We start from the raw sequence: 15359 nt of genomic DNA, 5'->3' as shown, positions 1-15359 counted from the left end.
AAAACTAAAGGAAAATAAATTAAAGAAGAGGATTTTTTTGTCCTTTTAAAACTTGCTTAGAAACATGGATGTTTATATTAAAATTGTTAAATCTCACAGCTGTTTAAACTACAAAACCTCATGGTTAACAGAAAATTACTTTTTCCAGAGCTGGTCTGTGAAAGTATATCAGGCTTGAAACTTTTTTCCCCAAGTCATTTGCTTCAGTGATCTAAGGGGTCATTGATTCCCACAGTGCAGAGACTGTTTGAACACATCTGGGGAGTTTACAGTTCTGACACTACACATATTCATATCAAAGAGCTATAGATCCAAGGTCATCTGAAAGCAGTGGAGTTACACCAAGCATAAGTTCTCACTGACCATTTGGATTGCAGCATAGCTTTTACATAATACATAGGTCGAGGCCCTGTGACTTGTCTCTAAAATAGTAAAAAAAGTGATTCAAGCCTGTTTACACCCCAAAATAAAGAACAGGTGTGTGTGAGTTTGGTGTTAGGCTAGTAAGTGGGTCAAGTGCATCCGAAAACTTAGTAAATGTACTTAAAGAATTAAAGACTGGACATGAACCACTTGCACTTGCAGCCCAGAAGGCCAGTTTTATCTTGGGCTGCATCAGAAGGAGCGTGGCCAGCAGGTGGAGGGAGGCGATTCTGCCCCTCTGCTCCGCTCTGGTGAGACCCCACCTGGAGTCCTGTGTCCAGCTCTGGAGCCCTCAGTGCAGGAAAGACATGGACCTGTTGGAGAGGGGCCAGAGGAGCCACAGGAATGATCAGAGGCTGGAACAGCTCTGCTGGGAGGACAGGCTGAGAGAGCTGGGGTTGTTCAGCCTGGAGAAGAGAAGGCTCTGGGGAAACCTTATTGCGGCCTTTCCAGTACTTGAAAGGGGCCGATAAGAAAGACGGGGACAGAATTTTCAGAAGGGCCTATCACAATAGGACAAGCAGTGATGGTTTTAAACTGAAAAAGGGGAAATTCAGGCCAGACATGAGGAAGAAATTTTTTACAATCAAAGTAGTAAAACACCGACCCAGGTTGCCCAGAGAGGTGGTGGATGCCCCATCCCTGGAAACATTCAAGGCCAGGCTGGATGGGGCTCTGAGCAACCTGATCTGGGTGATCTGTCCCTGCTCATGGCAGGGGATTGGACTAGATGAGATCTGAATGCCCCTTCCAACCCAAACTGTTCTATGATTCTGTGATTCTATGAAAAGCGCTTGCAGACTTCCGTTGTCCATGTTGTAAGTACTTGTAAAATATAAGAAACGCCAACAGCTGTGGTGATAGTTGGTACCTTACTGCCTCTGCTCCAATGTGCCATTTTGGCTGGAAGGGATCTCTGGGGGTCACTAATCCACCCTCCCACTCAGAGGAGCACCATTGCCAGCCCTAGCCGTGCTGGACGTACTTCTGACGTTGCCCAGCATATGGCTTGCTTTATTTTTGAGGAGAACTCACATTCAGCTTGATGTTCATCTACCCCCTAGGTCCTTTCCAGCATGCTTGTTAATCAGCCAGCCAGTTCCCTGTGTGTACCGGTGCATGGGAATTTTCTGTTCCACATGCAGAACTTCCTCTTTCTCCTTCCTGAACTTTCCAAGTTTTCTTCTGGCTCACTCCATGTTTCTCAAGGCCTCTCTGAAGTTGTACAAGCCAAGATGTCAACCCAGCTTTCTAATTCAGTATTGTCTGAAAAACAGTGTGCTAGCCAACAGTAGCAAAACCACATCTCTTAGTGCGATAAACATGGAACCTATCTTGACAAGTAACACTGATTTTAGTCACAAAATGGGAGTCTGGGAGAATTATTTTACCCCATTAGAAAACTGCAAACAAATGTAGAAATATAAGGCTAAAGGAAAGCCAAATCCTCTGAGGACAGGAGCTGTACCTAGAATCAATCCAGAACCCATCCGCTATGATGAACACTACCCTAGTCTGCCTTAATTAGGGATTCAGAGTGGTCCAAAAGCACTGCTGTTAGTAATTTTACCTGTTTTTACAGATAATGTGAGAAATTTCAGACCCATGACTGGCAGTGGGAGACCTCAATTGACTTCTGTGGAATTCTGATTAATTCAATAAACTTGACAGTATCAGCTGCAATGGACATTCTTATTTTGCTTCAGGAAAGTAAATTTCAGCATTGATATATGACCTTGGAGGAGTTTTTGTCTAGGTAAGTTTTCATTTCCATTGCTTGCAGTTTGATGCTGAGCCATTCCAGTTCCAAAGCCTAGCTAATTACATTGACAATGCCAGACCTTATCCTACAACAGTAGGATAGCACAGTAGAGCCAACAAAAATGTTGGCATTAATTCAGGGTTTATGTAATGTTTCAGGACAACTCAACATGGAAGCCAAGCAGTGACAAATTTGAAAAAAAAAAAATATATACATATATAAATATTTATAAATATTTATATGCTTTCCCTATGGAAATTACTAGCAAGCGTTGGCTAGTTACTTTAGATTTTTTGCAGTCCCATAGTAAAACTTCAGCATGATGTTCAGCTGCACTGCAATGGCATCCACTTTAACACTATTGTCATACGGGAACAAATCTGTTGAATTATTTAGCATGAGATCAAAATGAGGATTTCTATATTTGTCAACTCGCCTAGAGCTAAAGCTCTGCACTACATATTGAAGAAAGCTATTGCTGAAATCCACAGTAAGTTCCAATGGTATATACAGCATGGAAATCCAATATTATTTCCTATTTGTCTTATTATGGCAAATAAGAATTAGCTCAATTTAGATGAGAGGACAGTAGCCTAAAATGTTTGTGTGAGTAATACTGTCACCATAAGTTCCTTTTCATGTTACATCTGCCTCTGTGGAGACTAAATACATGTTTACATGTTGTGAGGAGTCCACTAGTTCAGAAGTCTTTATAGAATTTGTATCTATAGCATGATTAAAACAATTTTCAAGACATACTTTTGAATTTTTACAAATGACAGATCCAATTGTTTTGCTATCACTATGTGTTCTTCAAACTCCTCACAATGTGGGAGATGATAGCACAGAAATATATTTTAGTTTGATATTCATCTTAGTCACTACCGAAAGTAACAATAGGTGTGTCTTCAACTAATAGTCCAGCAGCGTCCTAGAAATTTTGGTGTAGTAAACTTACAAGCAAGATGCGGTGTGTTGCTGTAGAGTGAGAGACACAGGGAGCGGCCTCACTGTCAGGACCAGGGTTGGGAGTCAGGTGTCCTCAGACCTGTGCGTACACGAGGGATTTCTCTCTCCTTTGTCATGTCTCATTTCTCTTCATGAGAAGAAATATCACCACGGCAGCATGTCAGTGGCATGATCGTGATCAGCTACTGGGTGCTGGTAGGGTTTTGTCAAGCAGTTTTGTTCACTCTGACTTGGGAAACACTCCGCAGATGTCACTGGGAAGTACAACATGATGAAGGTTGAGTAGCGTTACTAGAGGAAACACACCTGGTTTTGCCTGCTTTGGGGGTAAACCATCCCAGCAGAAAGCTCCACGGACTGAGGACCACACCGACTTCTTGGCGCTGTATACACAACCCGGGGAACTGTGGTTTAGCTACTCTGTGGAAACCAGAGTAAGCTCTGCTGTTGCTGATAGTCAGGAATTTAAACCAAAATGCTGGCCATTAGTAATGAAGCTGTTGCAAAATGGAAAATATTTTGCTTATTTGAGGGTTAAACGTTTGCCTTTTCTAACAGCAGTAAATATTTTTGCCTAGAGCTTCCCAGCTGGCTTCCTCTTCTACTCTGACTCACTCTGTTTTGTCACACTTGAGAAGAATTTAAGCCTAGAAAAGTCTTTGAAGTTTTTTGTCTTGCAAACACAGTTTTAAAGGTGCTGCAAGATGTGGCTGTACTTTCAGCTATCAAACCAGATATTCTGTCAACCAGGGAAGCCCTGTAGAGTTTTTTATCCTAAGAAAACGTGATCAGCTTCAAAGAGCAGCAGGCTGCTGTCTGCCACCAAGATGACACTAGAATGACTTTGAAATCTCTTCTTCATAAATAGTCTCCATGGTTTTAATGCAAGTTTTTGCTAAGTAAGAACCTAAATGCTGTATGAAAAAGAGCTATAAAAGTTTGTTCTGTATAAATTGCATGCTGTATTTTAGCAAAAAGTTTAAATGCCTGTAATTTGATTAGCTAGTGTTTCATATTCAGGATTAAGATGTTTCTGCTTGGAAGTTTAAAATTCTGAAATACAATGAGAGATAAAAGAACCAGTTGAAAGTTGATGCCTGCCGTGTTGGATGAACAGCTTCTCGACAGACAAGCCCACATTATGGCACAAGCGGTAAATGCAATGTTAAAATACCCTACCTGGCTATAGTTCTGCTTGTGACCATGAGCTGGGCTGGATTAAAACTACGTAAAGTTGATGTTTCCAGGTCAAGGCACAGGCATGAGCAAAGCTGCTGCAACACTGTGGCTGAAGGATCCTGTCCCAGAACACTCTTCAACCTTCCATTGCAGCTCATATGTTTGTTGTTCACCAGTGTAGACCAGAGCCAAAATCAGAGGCAAAAATTTTGCCACCAAAACCACATGATCCCTGGATACTTTGACATGCGCGTGTGTACCAGAAAGCCTGAATTTGGCTCTCTGTGGATATTTGTTGGCAGTTATTATGAATTTCAGTCTTCCTTGGTTTTTGGAGCACTGGACTGCATATGATGCCCCCTTTTTTTACCCCGTGAGCATCCCCCAGGCCAGAGGGCAAGGGTTTGTGGTAGAGTTTGTCTTCAAACATCTTTGAACTCCAAGCATGGAGGTGATGTTTCAGTCCAGGAGATAACATTGGCTCTAGTTTGAAGTAAATCTTCTAAACCACATGTAGTCTAGTGATGGGGCTCTCAACACCAGTTTCTTTAATCACTTGACGCCCTCCTATTGTGCTTCATTCCTTGATAATGTAGATATAGACTTTGAATGACGTCAGTGTTTGAACACTATTATTAATACATGGAAGCAATGATAATATTTCTCTTTCAAAACAGCACTATTTAGTTTGGAAATGAAATAACATTAAAAAACTAAGAGAAAAGTGTAGCTGAACAGTTAGTAAAAGATTGCTGTGTTAAAACTTGAGCACAATTAATTTAAATAACCTGAAACCCCATTTAATAAAATATTGTAAATATATTATAAACATAGTAATATTAATACCATTACTATAATACTATGTAATGTTGTAATATTTAAACAAATTGCTTAGTTTTATTCAAATGAAAGATGAGACACATAAAAAGGTCATGAACATGAGTATTTCAGACTAGCTAAGAATTACCCAAGCCTTGTAACTGAAATAAAATATTCAGTAGAAAAGATCTAAAGATATTTCTCTGTTGTACAAGGTTGCTCAAGAAGGAAGAAGGAGCAAAGGCATAAATGAGATTCACAAATCTGCCTTTGTTGCAGTAAAACTGAGCTGGTGAAGCAATCCAGAACAGACCAGAAAATATTTTCATTTGGAAAATTTTAAAACAAGATCATGAAAAAAGAAACTACTACAGATGAGAAAACAGAGGAAGAGCAGAATAAAAATAAAGCAAGGAGCAGGAGCGAGATGCAACAAGCTTAATCAAAGGCTCTATCTGAAAACCCAGTGTTTTTTCAAACATTATTGTGTGGTTCATGATCAAATTTGCATTTTAAAAGTGAGAATAATGTTTTCAAAAGCAGCTACTCCTCCAGTGCCTCAGGTGCAGTTTTCAGTGCCAATAATTAATTTTTCTTTTAGAAATCAAATGGAAATGCTGAAAAGCGTTGGCTTGGAGCCAACTAAGGTGTTGTGGGTTTGTTTTTTTTTTTTCCCTTCTCACTGATACAAAAATAAAACCAAACTGACAGTGTCAGAGAAGAGTTCCAGACAATCAAAAACTGAACATTTCATTCACAGATAATCATAAAAAAATCAAAGGTAAACAAAGTCTAGCTTTACAAAGTTGTCACTGATACTGTTCCTTCTTTAACAATATTCAGTGTGGTTTAAATACTTCCTTAGGATTTGAGAGCCCCAGAGGCAAATCGCATCTCCACCTTTTCAGATCACACCTCAGGAAAGATGTGAATTACCAGGCTGAGTTAGCACTGGGAATAAGGAACTCTTCAACTCTGATTTTAAATTATCCATCAGTGCTAGGTAATTTTTTCACTATACAATTCCCTCCTTAAAAAAAAAAAAGTGACATTTGTTCATCTCACAGATGTGCTGGAGAGATGTTTGGGAAGAATTCTGGCAATGAAAACTGCAGGATAAGTGCTAAGTGTTATTAAGTTGGAAAAGAATGTGTTACAATTATTCTAGAAATACAGCAAAGATTGATCATTAAGTTAGATTGTTAAACACGATGACAGGAATGCCTGGTCTACCACTTCCTCACCTGATCATGGGTTGTCATCTCCCACCCGTCACTCCTACTTACAGTTCTGCTCCCCGCATCGGCCACGCAAAGATCACTACTCTGTATTTCTTGCATTACTGCAGCACTTCTGAAACAGTCATGGATCCTTCTAGGCATGGCACTAACACAGCTTTTGCTCCACTTTTTGACGTGAATCTCATCTCTTCCCAGCAGTTCTTTGTCCTCAAAGAGGGGACACATCAGAGTCATAAAAGTCAGTTCCCCATTTTCTGTGCCAGCTGTGCAATTAAGAGTTGACCTACAGGATTCATCCATTCCTCAAGCCCTACCTTCTCATCAATAGGACTGAGGAGAAACCACCTGGGAACCTAAGTCTTTGCCTCACCCTACAGCAACATAGTTATGCTTGATACACCCCATGTCTCCCCTGGAAGTACTGTTGGTGTCCACATGGAAGAGCAGCATGGAGTAGAAGTCCAAGGTCCAGACAAGACTCAGCACGATCTTCACATTGTCCCAGCTCTCAGCCCCACAACAAACCTCCCCAGATTGCACTTTGGGGCAGCAAAGAGGCACTTCCACCTCCCTGAGCTGGGACTCTCCAACTACTGCTCTTCACTTCCTCCCACAAGGCTCAGGCTCCGCCAGCTCAGACATTTTGCTAGAAAGAACTTCCAGCCTCTCCTCTGCTACCAGAGTGGACGCTGTTCCGTAATTGCAGATGCCACTAACTTCTCTGGTACCTCCTCCAATCATCCAAGACCGTCCAAAGCTGGTTTTATACAGTACCTAAAAGGATCCACATTTGTTTCCTAAGTGGGGTGGTGACACAAACCGAACTAATGATCATTTGGTATTACTTCCCTGTAATAATGGTTAAGAGTAGATAATAAAGTGACAGGTTATTTCAGGTTTCATGCTGTCTCTGTGGTTCTTTGACGCTGTGATAACTCTTATACAGACAGAGACATCACAGGCTTATTTGGGTTAAACTTTTATTACATCAGGCTAGATACTGAATCACAAACTCTTGGCTTATCAACTGCTCAGTTTAATGAATTAACTAGGCCTAAGGTATTTTAAGGCACGTACATTACAATCTTTTGCTGAACTTAGAATGACGTTGGAGCAGAGAAGCCTAAGACAATGTCAAGTTTCACAGTAGTAGATTTTTGTCAGAAGAACATCTTGTAATCTTTGGATTGTAACATCTTCAGCACTGGCTGAAATATGGATCAGATTTGGTTACTACAACATCTGACAAAAAAGCAGTACAAGGATATGAATAGAATAACGAAATAGAAGAAATAGCTCCCTATCCAAGCACAACTTTCTTCAAAACCTTAGAAATACCAATCTACATTTCCAAAGGCAGACAGTCATTTTGATGTTTGATTTGAAGCAACAAAACAGGCTCGGGTCTTCACAGCACAAAGTTCAGCAATCTAGAAAAAAACAAGACCCACGGTAAGGATGGATGAAACACCACACAGTGAGCCCCCAAAACCACCAGTCACTTTTAGGGAAAGGCAATGAATGGGAGGAACAATAATAAATGCATTAACTTCAGTAAATTAAGCAACACAGCTACATATTTTTTCTTTTTGTCTCCTCTGCTTATTTCTCCTACATATTTTCTTCATTTCTTTCGGTTTTTACCCGTGTTGCTGAACTGTGTTCTCCTCTCTCCAGTTCCCTTGAGGAATTCCCAACCTTCTGTCCTACATCTCCTCTTTCATTCCCCTAGTCTGTGCTTCTTCCTTTTCTCTTCGGTGGTGCCTTTTCTTCTGGCACTAAACAGAGGAGGCTCTTCCTTTTAGTCCATTTCCACAGCCTGTATCTACTCTATCTCCCAACTATTACTACTTCATTTCTTCGCCAGATCCTTACACAGAAGAAGGGGTGTGAATGGAAATGGTCTGGTGAGTACAGGAGCCAAAGCCAGATTGCTTCCAGTGTTTCTCTTGTCTTGTTTCTTTTCTGCCAGCCCTTCTCTCATGTCACCTGCCTATTCTGCTGCAAACCAGGCAGTATAGCTAGTGAGGAGAGCACCACTTCTCTCTAGCAGCAGCACTTAGGAATAAAGATACATCTAAGTTCCCAGAGAAAACCAACAGATCCCATAAATTTCAGCACCTAAATTGATTTGAAGAAACTGCTTTGTTTTAAGGCTGTGCTTCTCTTAACATGAAATGGAGTAGATCAGGATCTTTGAAACCTCGGTGTGACTTCACTAGAAACCTCAGGTATCTGAGTTCAGGCAACATCTGCAAACCCTGAGACATTCTTTGGTTGTATTTTCTATGGTGTGGCTAGAATTTTCTTGGTTTACTACCAGAAATTACTTCAGTTAATACATAGCATAGATTAGGCCTGGTTGTATAATCAAAATATTCCTACAAGCACTACTTCTAGAGTAAAGGCAGCCATGGCAGAGGACTGCACAGCCGCAGAGGCCTAAATGCTACTTACACCAGCAATAACTTAATTAATGCTGCTGTTGTAACCAAGATCCCACTATCTCCAGAGCTCACAAGATCAAGAGAGGAAGGAAGGTGTTAGTCAAGCAGCTAGTTGTATTTTTAAACCACTAGCCCCTGAGAACATAAGAAGCAGCTTCATTTAATAGCAAAATATGGTGCGTTCACATACTCTGCAAGCTCATGGAACTAACAATATTCCTCTTACAAAGCTAATGGACTTGGTGTTTCCTTAGGGTTCGAAGCTTTCACCTTCCACTACAAAGTTAATACATTTGACTGAAAAACAGAAAGTGGGCACACTGAGAAGACTACACTAAAATCTACCAGCTCATAAGGAACTGATCTGCTCCATAAAAGCCACACTCCGCTGACTGTAAAGAAAGAAATACATGCCCAGAGCACCAGCTGACCATTGCAGGCAAATGCTGAAACGCCTGAAATGTTACCTGGATCAAGAGTTTTTTAGGAGGTGTGTTGGACCAAGGGCATTTCCAATCATTTGAACTGGTTAAGGTCGGATGTTAAGAAAGGCAAGTAAGGTTCACTATGCACAGAAAACCAACACTTGCCAGTCATCAGTAGGCAACAAGTGATTATTCCACGCTTAGTAGAGGTTTCAGCATATGAAATAAGGTCACTCAACATAGCAGTCCTAAACAAGTTCCTTATGGAACTATTTCAAGTCTGTTGGCTACTTAAAGGAAGAGGTGGGTTAGCTCTGCAAAAAGATGTGAAGAGGTGAGAAAGACTATATAGGTAATCTGATGAAAAATAACATTGAAAAAAGCAGATCTACAGTCCTATGAGGTATCTATGAATTATAAAATAATATTACCCTGCAATTTTAAGATGAGGTGTTACGGTGACAGTTTCTTAATATTGACTCTTACTTTTCATTCCTCCATGCCTTGAGTAGAATTGAGGCTGTAAAAGTAAACTGTTCTTGTTCCGTGACACTGGTTTCAGGCTTCCGAGGGAGAAATTCTTTTTCACACTCCAAATTCCTTCCAGAGCCACTGTTAAGAATTTGTCAAAATAATACCGTTATAACTGACTACTTCAACTTGTTCTAGAATTAATGTAAGTTTAAAAAGACAGTCATTTTGGTTTATACAGTAATTAGAAGTAGTTAAGCAGAGCACTACAATCTTCCTCTGTAGGTAATGAAAAGAGATTGACATTTCAGAGAGCAATTCAGATTGCTAAAGGTATATAATGCTCTCTACTGTCTGTAGAATAGCCTAGGACTGCCAGGCTGCTAACTGAAGCAGGAGGCCCCTGATCTTTTATGTGTAAGAAAGTGCAGTAATGCCATTGATGCATCCAGCATGATGTATTGGTCATACTGGAATGCCAAATGCCCTCATAAAAAGACAGCAGAACAACATCCTCCCCCCAAAACCCCAAACCAACACCACCAAAACAAAAAAGCTACTTTATTTTGTGGAAAGGTTACAATTTACTAACCATCCAATTTATGTAAAACAATAAACTTACTAATCATCTAAACTGTGTAAATCAGTAACCATCCAACCTGACAATTGTTTATTAGGACCCAGGGCACTTAAGGAGCATCGTTAATTCTCCAGATGTATAAAGATGAAAAAGGAACTAGGTACTTGCTGAATAATCTGTACACTAACACCTATTTGACTTTATTATACACAGCATTGTTATGCTATGCATATAACATATTATGCTATACATAAGATTTATACATTGAGCTTGTTATACATCCATATTACACATTCTTGTAATTATTTTTTTAATAGTGTTTCTATATTACCTTTAGTACTTTAAGACTTTGTAACATACATTTCATTGGAGGACTCCCCAAAAATCATGAGAACCTATATAGCAACATCCATTCATACAAGAAACTGAAATATTCTAGACAATTTTGATCTATTGGCAAATGAACACTATGAAATACAGTTGGGTTCAGCTCTTAGTAACACTAAACGCATGAGCAGATTGAGCAGGCTGATGTTAACATCTGCAATTCTGCTACTTGTCCAGAACCTCATTACAGTCAATGGGAAACGAACAGGCACTTACAGAGCCAGTACCTAGGAGAAGGCAGAAGAATTATGTTTTCAAAGTGCCTTTTTTTCTCTCCACTTACTGTAAACAGAGCTAACATAATAGTTAATTTGCAGGTGTGTGCTATAATTGCCTAAGGAGCCTAATCACAGTAATGGAGTTGCATGTTCAAATGGTCTTTACAGGATATTGACTACATCACCTGGCTTAGGTACATTTTTGGCTGTGAATCCAACTGTTTTACATTAATTTTTAGTGAAATTAGTCCTGGGTCTCAATGGTACATAAGAGAAAACACAAAGACTTCTTTCAAAATTTTCAAAATTTGGAAACAAAGGCAAAAATGCCCTTATTACATTTGTGGAGGATGTAATGACTAGGAGATGTAGCAGTGCACTTATTCCAACAAAATGCAGCTTCATATAACTAAGGAAGAGCTATACCCTATGGAAGGGAATGTGGGGTTACAGAAGAGGAACTGTGTATTGGGGAGCAAAAGCAAAATGAATTTAGGAGTAACAGACAAAAAACAGTTCAAGGTCCTAGTCCTAATGTTAACTCTAATTCATATTCTAATATAGCTCTAGAATAAGTAAATTATTCCCTCTCCATAGGCTACTAGTGATACAAATACTGAAATGCCATGATCAGATTTAGTATTCACATTTTAAAAGAGGAGGCAAAACAATGGTGAGAGTACCTAAAGAGGCAAACCCAAATATATATGTATAAACCTTCTCTGGGAGAAAATCCTGGATACTAAAAAAGGCACTGTTACATATCCAAGAAAGGCTGAATCACGAAAATCCAAATTATTAATCAGGCTTTTGTTTTGTTTTTCAATACACCAACCACTAGAACAAACTAATGAGAGAAGCTGTGGAATAACCAGCGTTACTCAGTGAACTATACAGAGAGGTACCTAATAAAATACAACAGCTTGGCTGATAAAGGTAGTAAGACCTTGTAGTCATCCAGATAAGATGACCTATCCTTAAACATTACAAACTTCTCAAAACTGATTTTCTACGATTAGATTAATAGATCTTACGGCTGCAAGCATGATGTAAGTTTTGTCTTACATGAATCATGTGCCCTCGGGCTCCTTGCACAAAGACTAGCAAATGAGCCTCGGCCAAGGCTACCAGTTTAAGTACAAAATATTTAAAGTGTGCATTAAAAAGGGTGTATCTAAGTGTTTTTTGTTAAATTGTCCCAACATTAAGTTCTTTTCTACTTAAAAAACACTAATTACGTCTACTTTGATCTTACCTCATTTTTACCTCCAGTTCTCAGAACTTTCAATAGTTTAGCTAGACCAACCCCACCTTGTTCCCTCTTAGACATCCATTTGTAATGTCATTTGCCTACTGTAATCAAGTCTCTCCATAACCTTTACACTGCCTAAACAGACTGATCTTCTAATTGTTTTCACTGTTTTCCTGTCCTTTATTTACCCTTATCATTCTTACTTCAACTTGTTCTTGTCAACGCCAACTTCAGTTTTGAACAGCAGAAGGGGACAAAGTATTCTAATAACTACAGCACTTCTTTCAAAGAAAAAGGTAACAAAACCTCCCTACTGCCTGGCATTTGTTTACATTTTATTAAACTGATCGATCATATAGAATTATCCTCGTTGTCTATGCTCCTCTAATTTCAGACTAAAACCAAAGAAGTAATAGAGACTGTAAGTAATTCTTCTGTTTCTAAATGTTCCCCATGGATGTTTCTAAATATTCCAGGATTTTTTTTGTAAATAGTAACTTTGCCACAGCTCCTCAGAACAATGTACATTTTATTCATCCTGAAAAATGCTTGCTATTTGCTGATAAGGAGGATTACCTGCAGCTGGGTGTTTAACTTGGCATGCTTCTTTCCAAAAACAAAGCTCTTCTTCTAGTATTTCTTTGACCCTCCTAGATGGCTCAACATACGCAAGTTTCTTCCCTGTTAGTAAAACATATTACAAAAGAACCAGTTATTTTAACCCCTCTGAATGCTAACATGCTTTGCCAATTGTAATGTCACTTTAGAATAGAATCGTAGAATCATTTCAGTTGGAAGAGACCCTCAAGATCACTGAGTCCAACCTTTAACCTAACACTAAACCATGCCCCTAAGAACCTTGTCTAAATGCCTTTTAAACACTTCCAGGGATGGTGACTCCACCACTTCCCTGGGCAGCCTGTTCCAATGCCTGACAACCCCTTCTGTGAATAATTTTTTCCTGATATCCAATCTAAATCTCCCCTGGTGCAACTTGAGGCCATTTCCTCTTGTCCTGTCACTTGCTACTCAGGAGAAGAGACCAACCCCCTCCATGCTACAACCTCCTTTCAGGTAGTTGCAGACAGTGATAAGGTCTCCCCTCAGCCTCCTTTTCTCCAAGCTGAACAGCCCCAGTTCCCTCAGCTGCTCCTCATCAGACTGTTATGCTGCTCTGCTTTTAATACTGTTGAAAGCAAATGATTTACAAATACGTGGCAGGGTTCAGGCCTTGCTGCCCAGCATGGTGCGATTCCCAAGGGCAGGAGCGAGGTGGACAGGTCTCAGATGGGAGTGCTGGAGTGCTGGTGCGCTGTGGTGTGGTGAGGAGGGAGCCAAGGCCACCCCGGGTGCTGGGGAGACATGGCTGCTATGTCTCCCCAGGGCGAACAATCTAAGGCAGGGCGAGATCTCCAAGGAGACGTGCTCACTGAAGGTCTCCAAGGAGGTGAAGAGGGATTAGGGCAGCTCATGGAGCAGGGGAGTCCCCCTCTGACAGGGCACCGCTTTGGTGAGGTGCGGGGGGCTGTGGGAGGTGAGGGGCCCCAGGCGCGGGGACCAGCGGGGGAAAGGCCCGGCAGCCCCGAGGGGACACGGCGGCAGGGCCAGGCTGGGGACGGGTAACGGCGGCCCCAGGGGGCGGTGAGGCGGCCCCGCCGCCGGGCCGGGGGATCGCGGCGCTCACAGGGCTGCCCGCCGGCCGCCGCCTCGCCGCGCACGCCGCTGCCCGACTCCTCGACCGCCACCGTCAACAGCTCCTCGCTCGCCGCCCTCATGGCCGCCGCCGCGCCCTGGCAGGTAGGAGCCGGACGGGCCGGTTGCCCCAGCAGCGGGGGCGGGCGCAGGCGGTCCGGCCCTGCCCCGCCGGCAGCAGGGAGCGCAGCGGCGGGGCCCGGAGCCCCCGCGGGACAGAGCGGGTTGGCAGCGCCCGGCCCGCCCTCCGCCATGTTAGGGCTGCGTCTCGGCGGGGCGCGAGTGCCGCGGGACGGAGCCACCTGCTGCCGTGTGTCCCCGGACAGCCCGGGGTCGCCATCGCACGTCACAGTTGGGGCCTTTTCCCCCTCCCACAGCCCGGGGTTTAACAGAGGGAGCACCGCCGAGGCGGGGTGCGGGCAGTCCCATCCCCAGGGGACTGCAGGCCGTGCCCACCTCATGCCCACTTGGGGCACAGGGTGTGTGGCAGCCTGAGTTATCGTTAACGGCTCTGCTCTCGGTATCAGCGGCTCCTCCTTTGTGTCCCTCAGCGCCACCACACTCAGCAGCAGGCATGAGTGTCTTGTACCCTGTGGGGTGTTTCCACTGCCCTCATCTGAGGCAATGACGACTGATGGAAATAAAGAAAGATGAGTCCAGTTTCACCGGATGGATGATGTAAATCTACTAATACTTAAAAATACTGTATTGGTTTTAATAATGCTTTTAATAAAATGAGGCATCTTGAGATGCTGTTTGTAGGAAACAATTACCTTTCTAATATAATAGGCCCAGGCAGGTTCTCTCAGCAAAGCATATTTTATTAATGGTTTTGCAAGACTGGGTGTGCTGCCTAATAGTAGGCACACAGAATAGGGCAAAAAGCCCCTGCCTCTATCCATCCCAAATCTGGGCCGCGAATTCCCTCCCCTGTTCCCAATTAGTGCAATATTAAAGGGTTTACAAACTACCCGACACCTGCCTTAGTTTGCCTATGTCATTCATCTAATTCTAACAATCTTATTGATTTATTTCAAATATGGATTCCTGGCTCTTTGGTTTCCCTTCCCCTTAGCTTAACTTTTTAAATACAGTAACCAGTTTGCATCCCGAGATTGGTTCAAAGAGACTTTGTTTTACATTAAAGATTCATAGTCTGATGTCTCTCAGTCTTTTCCCTCCCGCTGGGGTCAGGTGCCAGGTCCCCAGTTTTGTAAAAACAACATTCCTCCTTCAATGGCTCCTTACACTGTTTATTGGACTGAAGTGGACTTGACTCTCCTTGTTTTGCCACTGTTGAAGTTTTGAGAAAGAAGAGCAGCTGGCAGTTAACTAGTCAATGGATAACACAGCTGGCGGGCACAGGGGAAGCTGTCCTGTTTGCCTGGCAAGAAGGTTTGCTCCGCGGTTGCTTCCTTGAAGTTGAGACTTTGCAAACAGTAGTGAAATCTTACAAGGCACAAACTAAGTCTAGTTACACAAATGCATGATATA

At 42.0% G+C, this 15359-nt stretch overlaps 1 protein-coding gene across 1 annotated transcript; it reads right to left on the bottom strand.

Moving 5' to 3' along the window:
- Positions 1–7356: 7356 nt before the first annotated feature.
- On the bottom strand, positions 7357–14153 carry C1H11orf97 (chromosome 1 C11orf97 homolog). Its single transcript, XM_065040722.1, has 4 exons — positions 13858–14153; positions 12750–12854; positions 9697–9877; positions 7357–7823 (listed from the first exon to the last, which is right to left on the bottom strand). The coding sequence occupies exons 1-3, from the start codon at positions 14117–14119 to the stop codon at positions 9735–9737; spliced, it is 510 nt and encodes a 169-aa protein (XP_064896794.1). The 5' UTR covers positions 14120–14153; the 3' UTR covers positions 7357–7823; positions 9697–9734.
- Positions 14154–15359: the final 1206 nt, after the last annotated feature.

The sequence above is a fragment of the Columba livia genome, chromosome 1, assembly GCF_036013475.1.
Source record: "Columba livia isolate bColLiv1 breed racing homer chromosome 1, bColLiv1.pat.W.v2, whole genome shotgun sequence".
NCBI classification, from domain to species: Eukaryota; Metazoa; Chordata; class Aves; order Columbiformes; family Columbidae; genus Columba; species Columba livia.
This window is presented reverse-complemented; position numbering and strand designations above follow the sequence as displayed.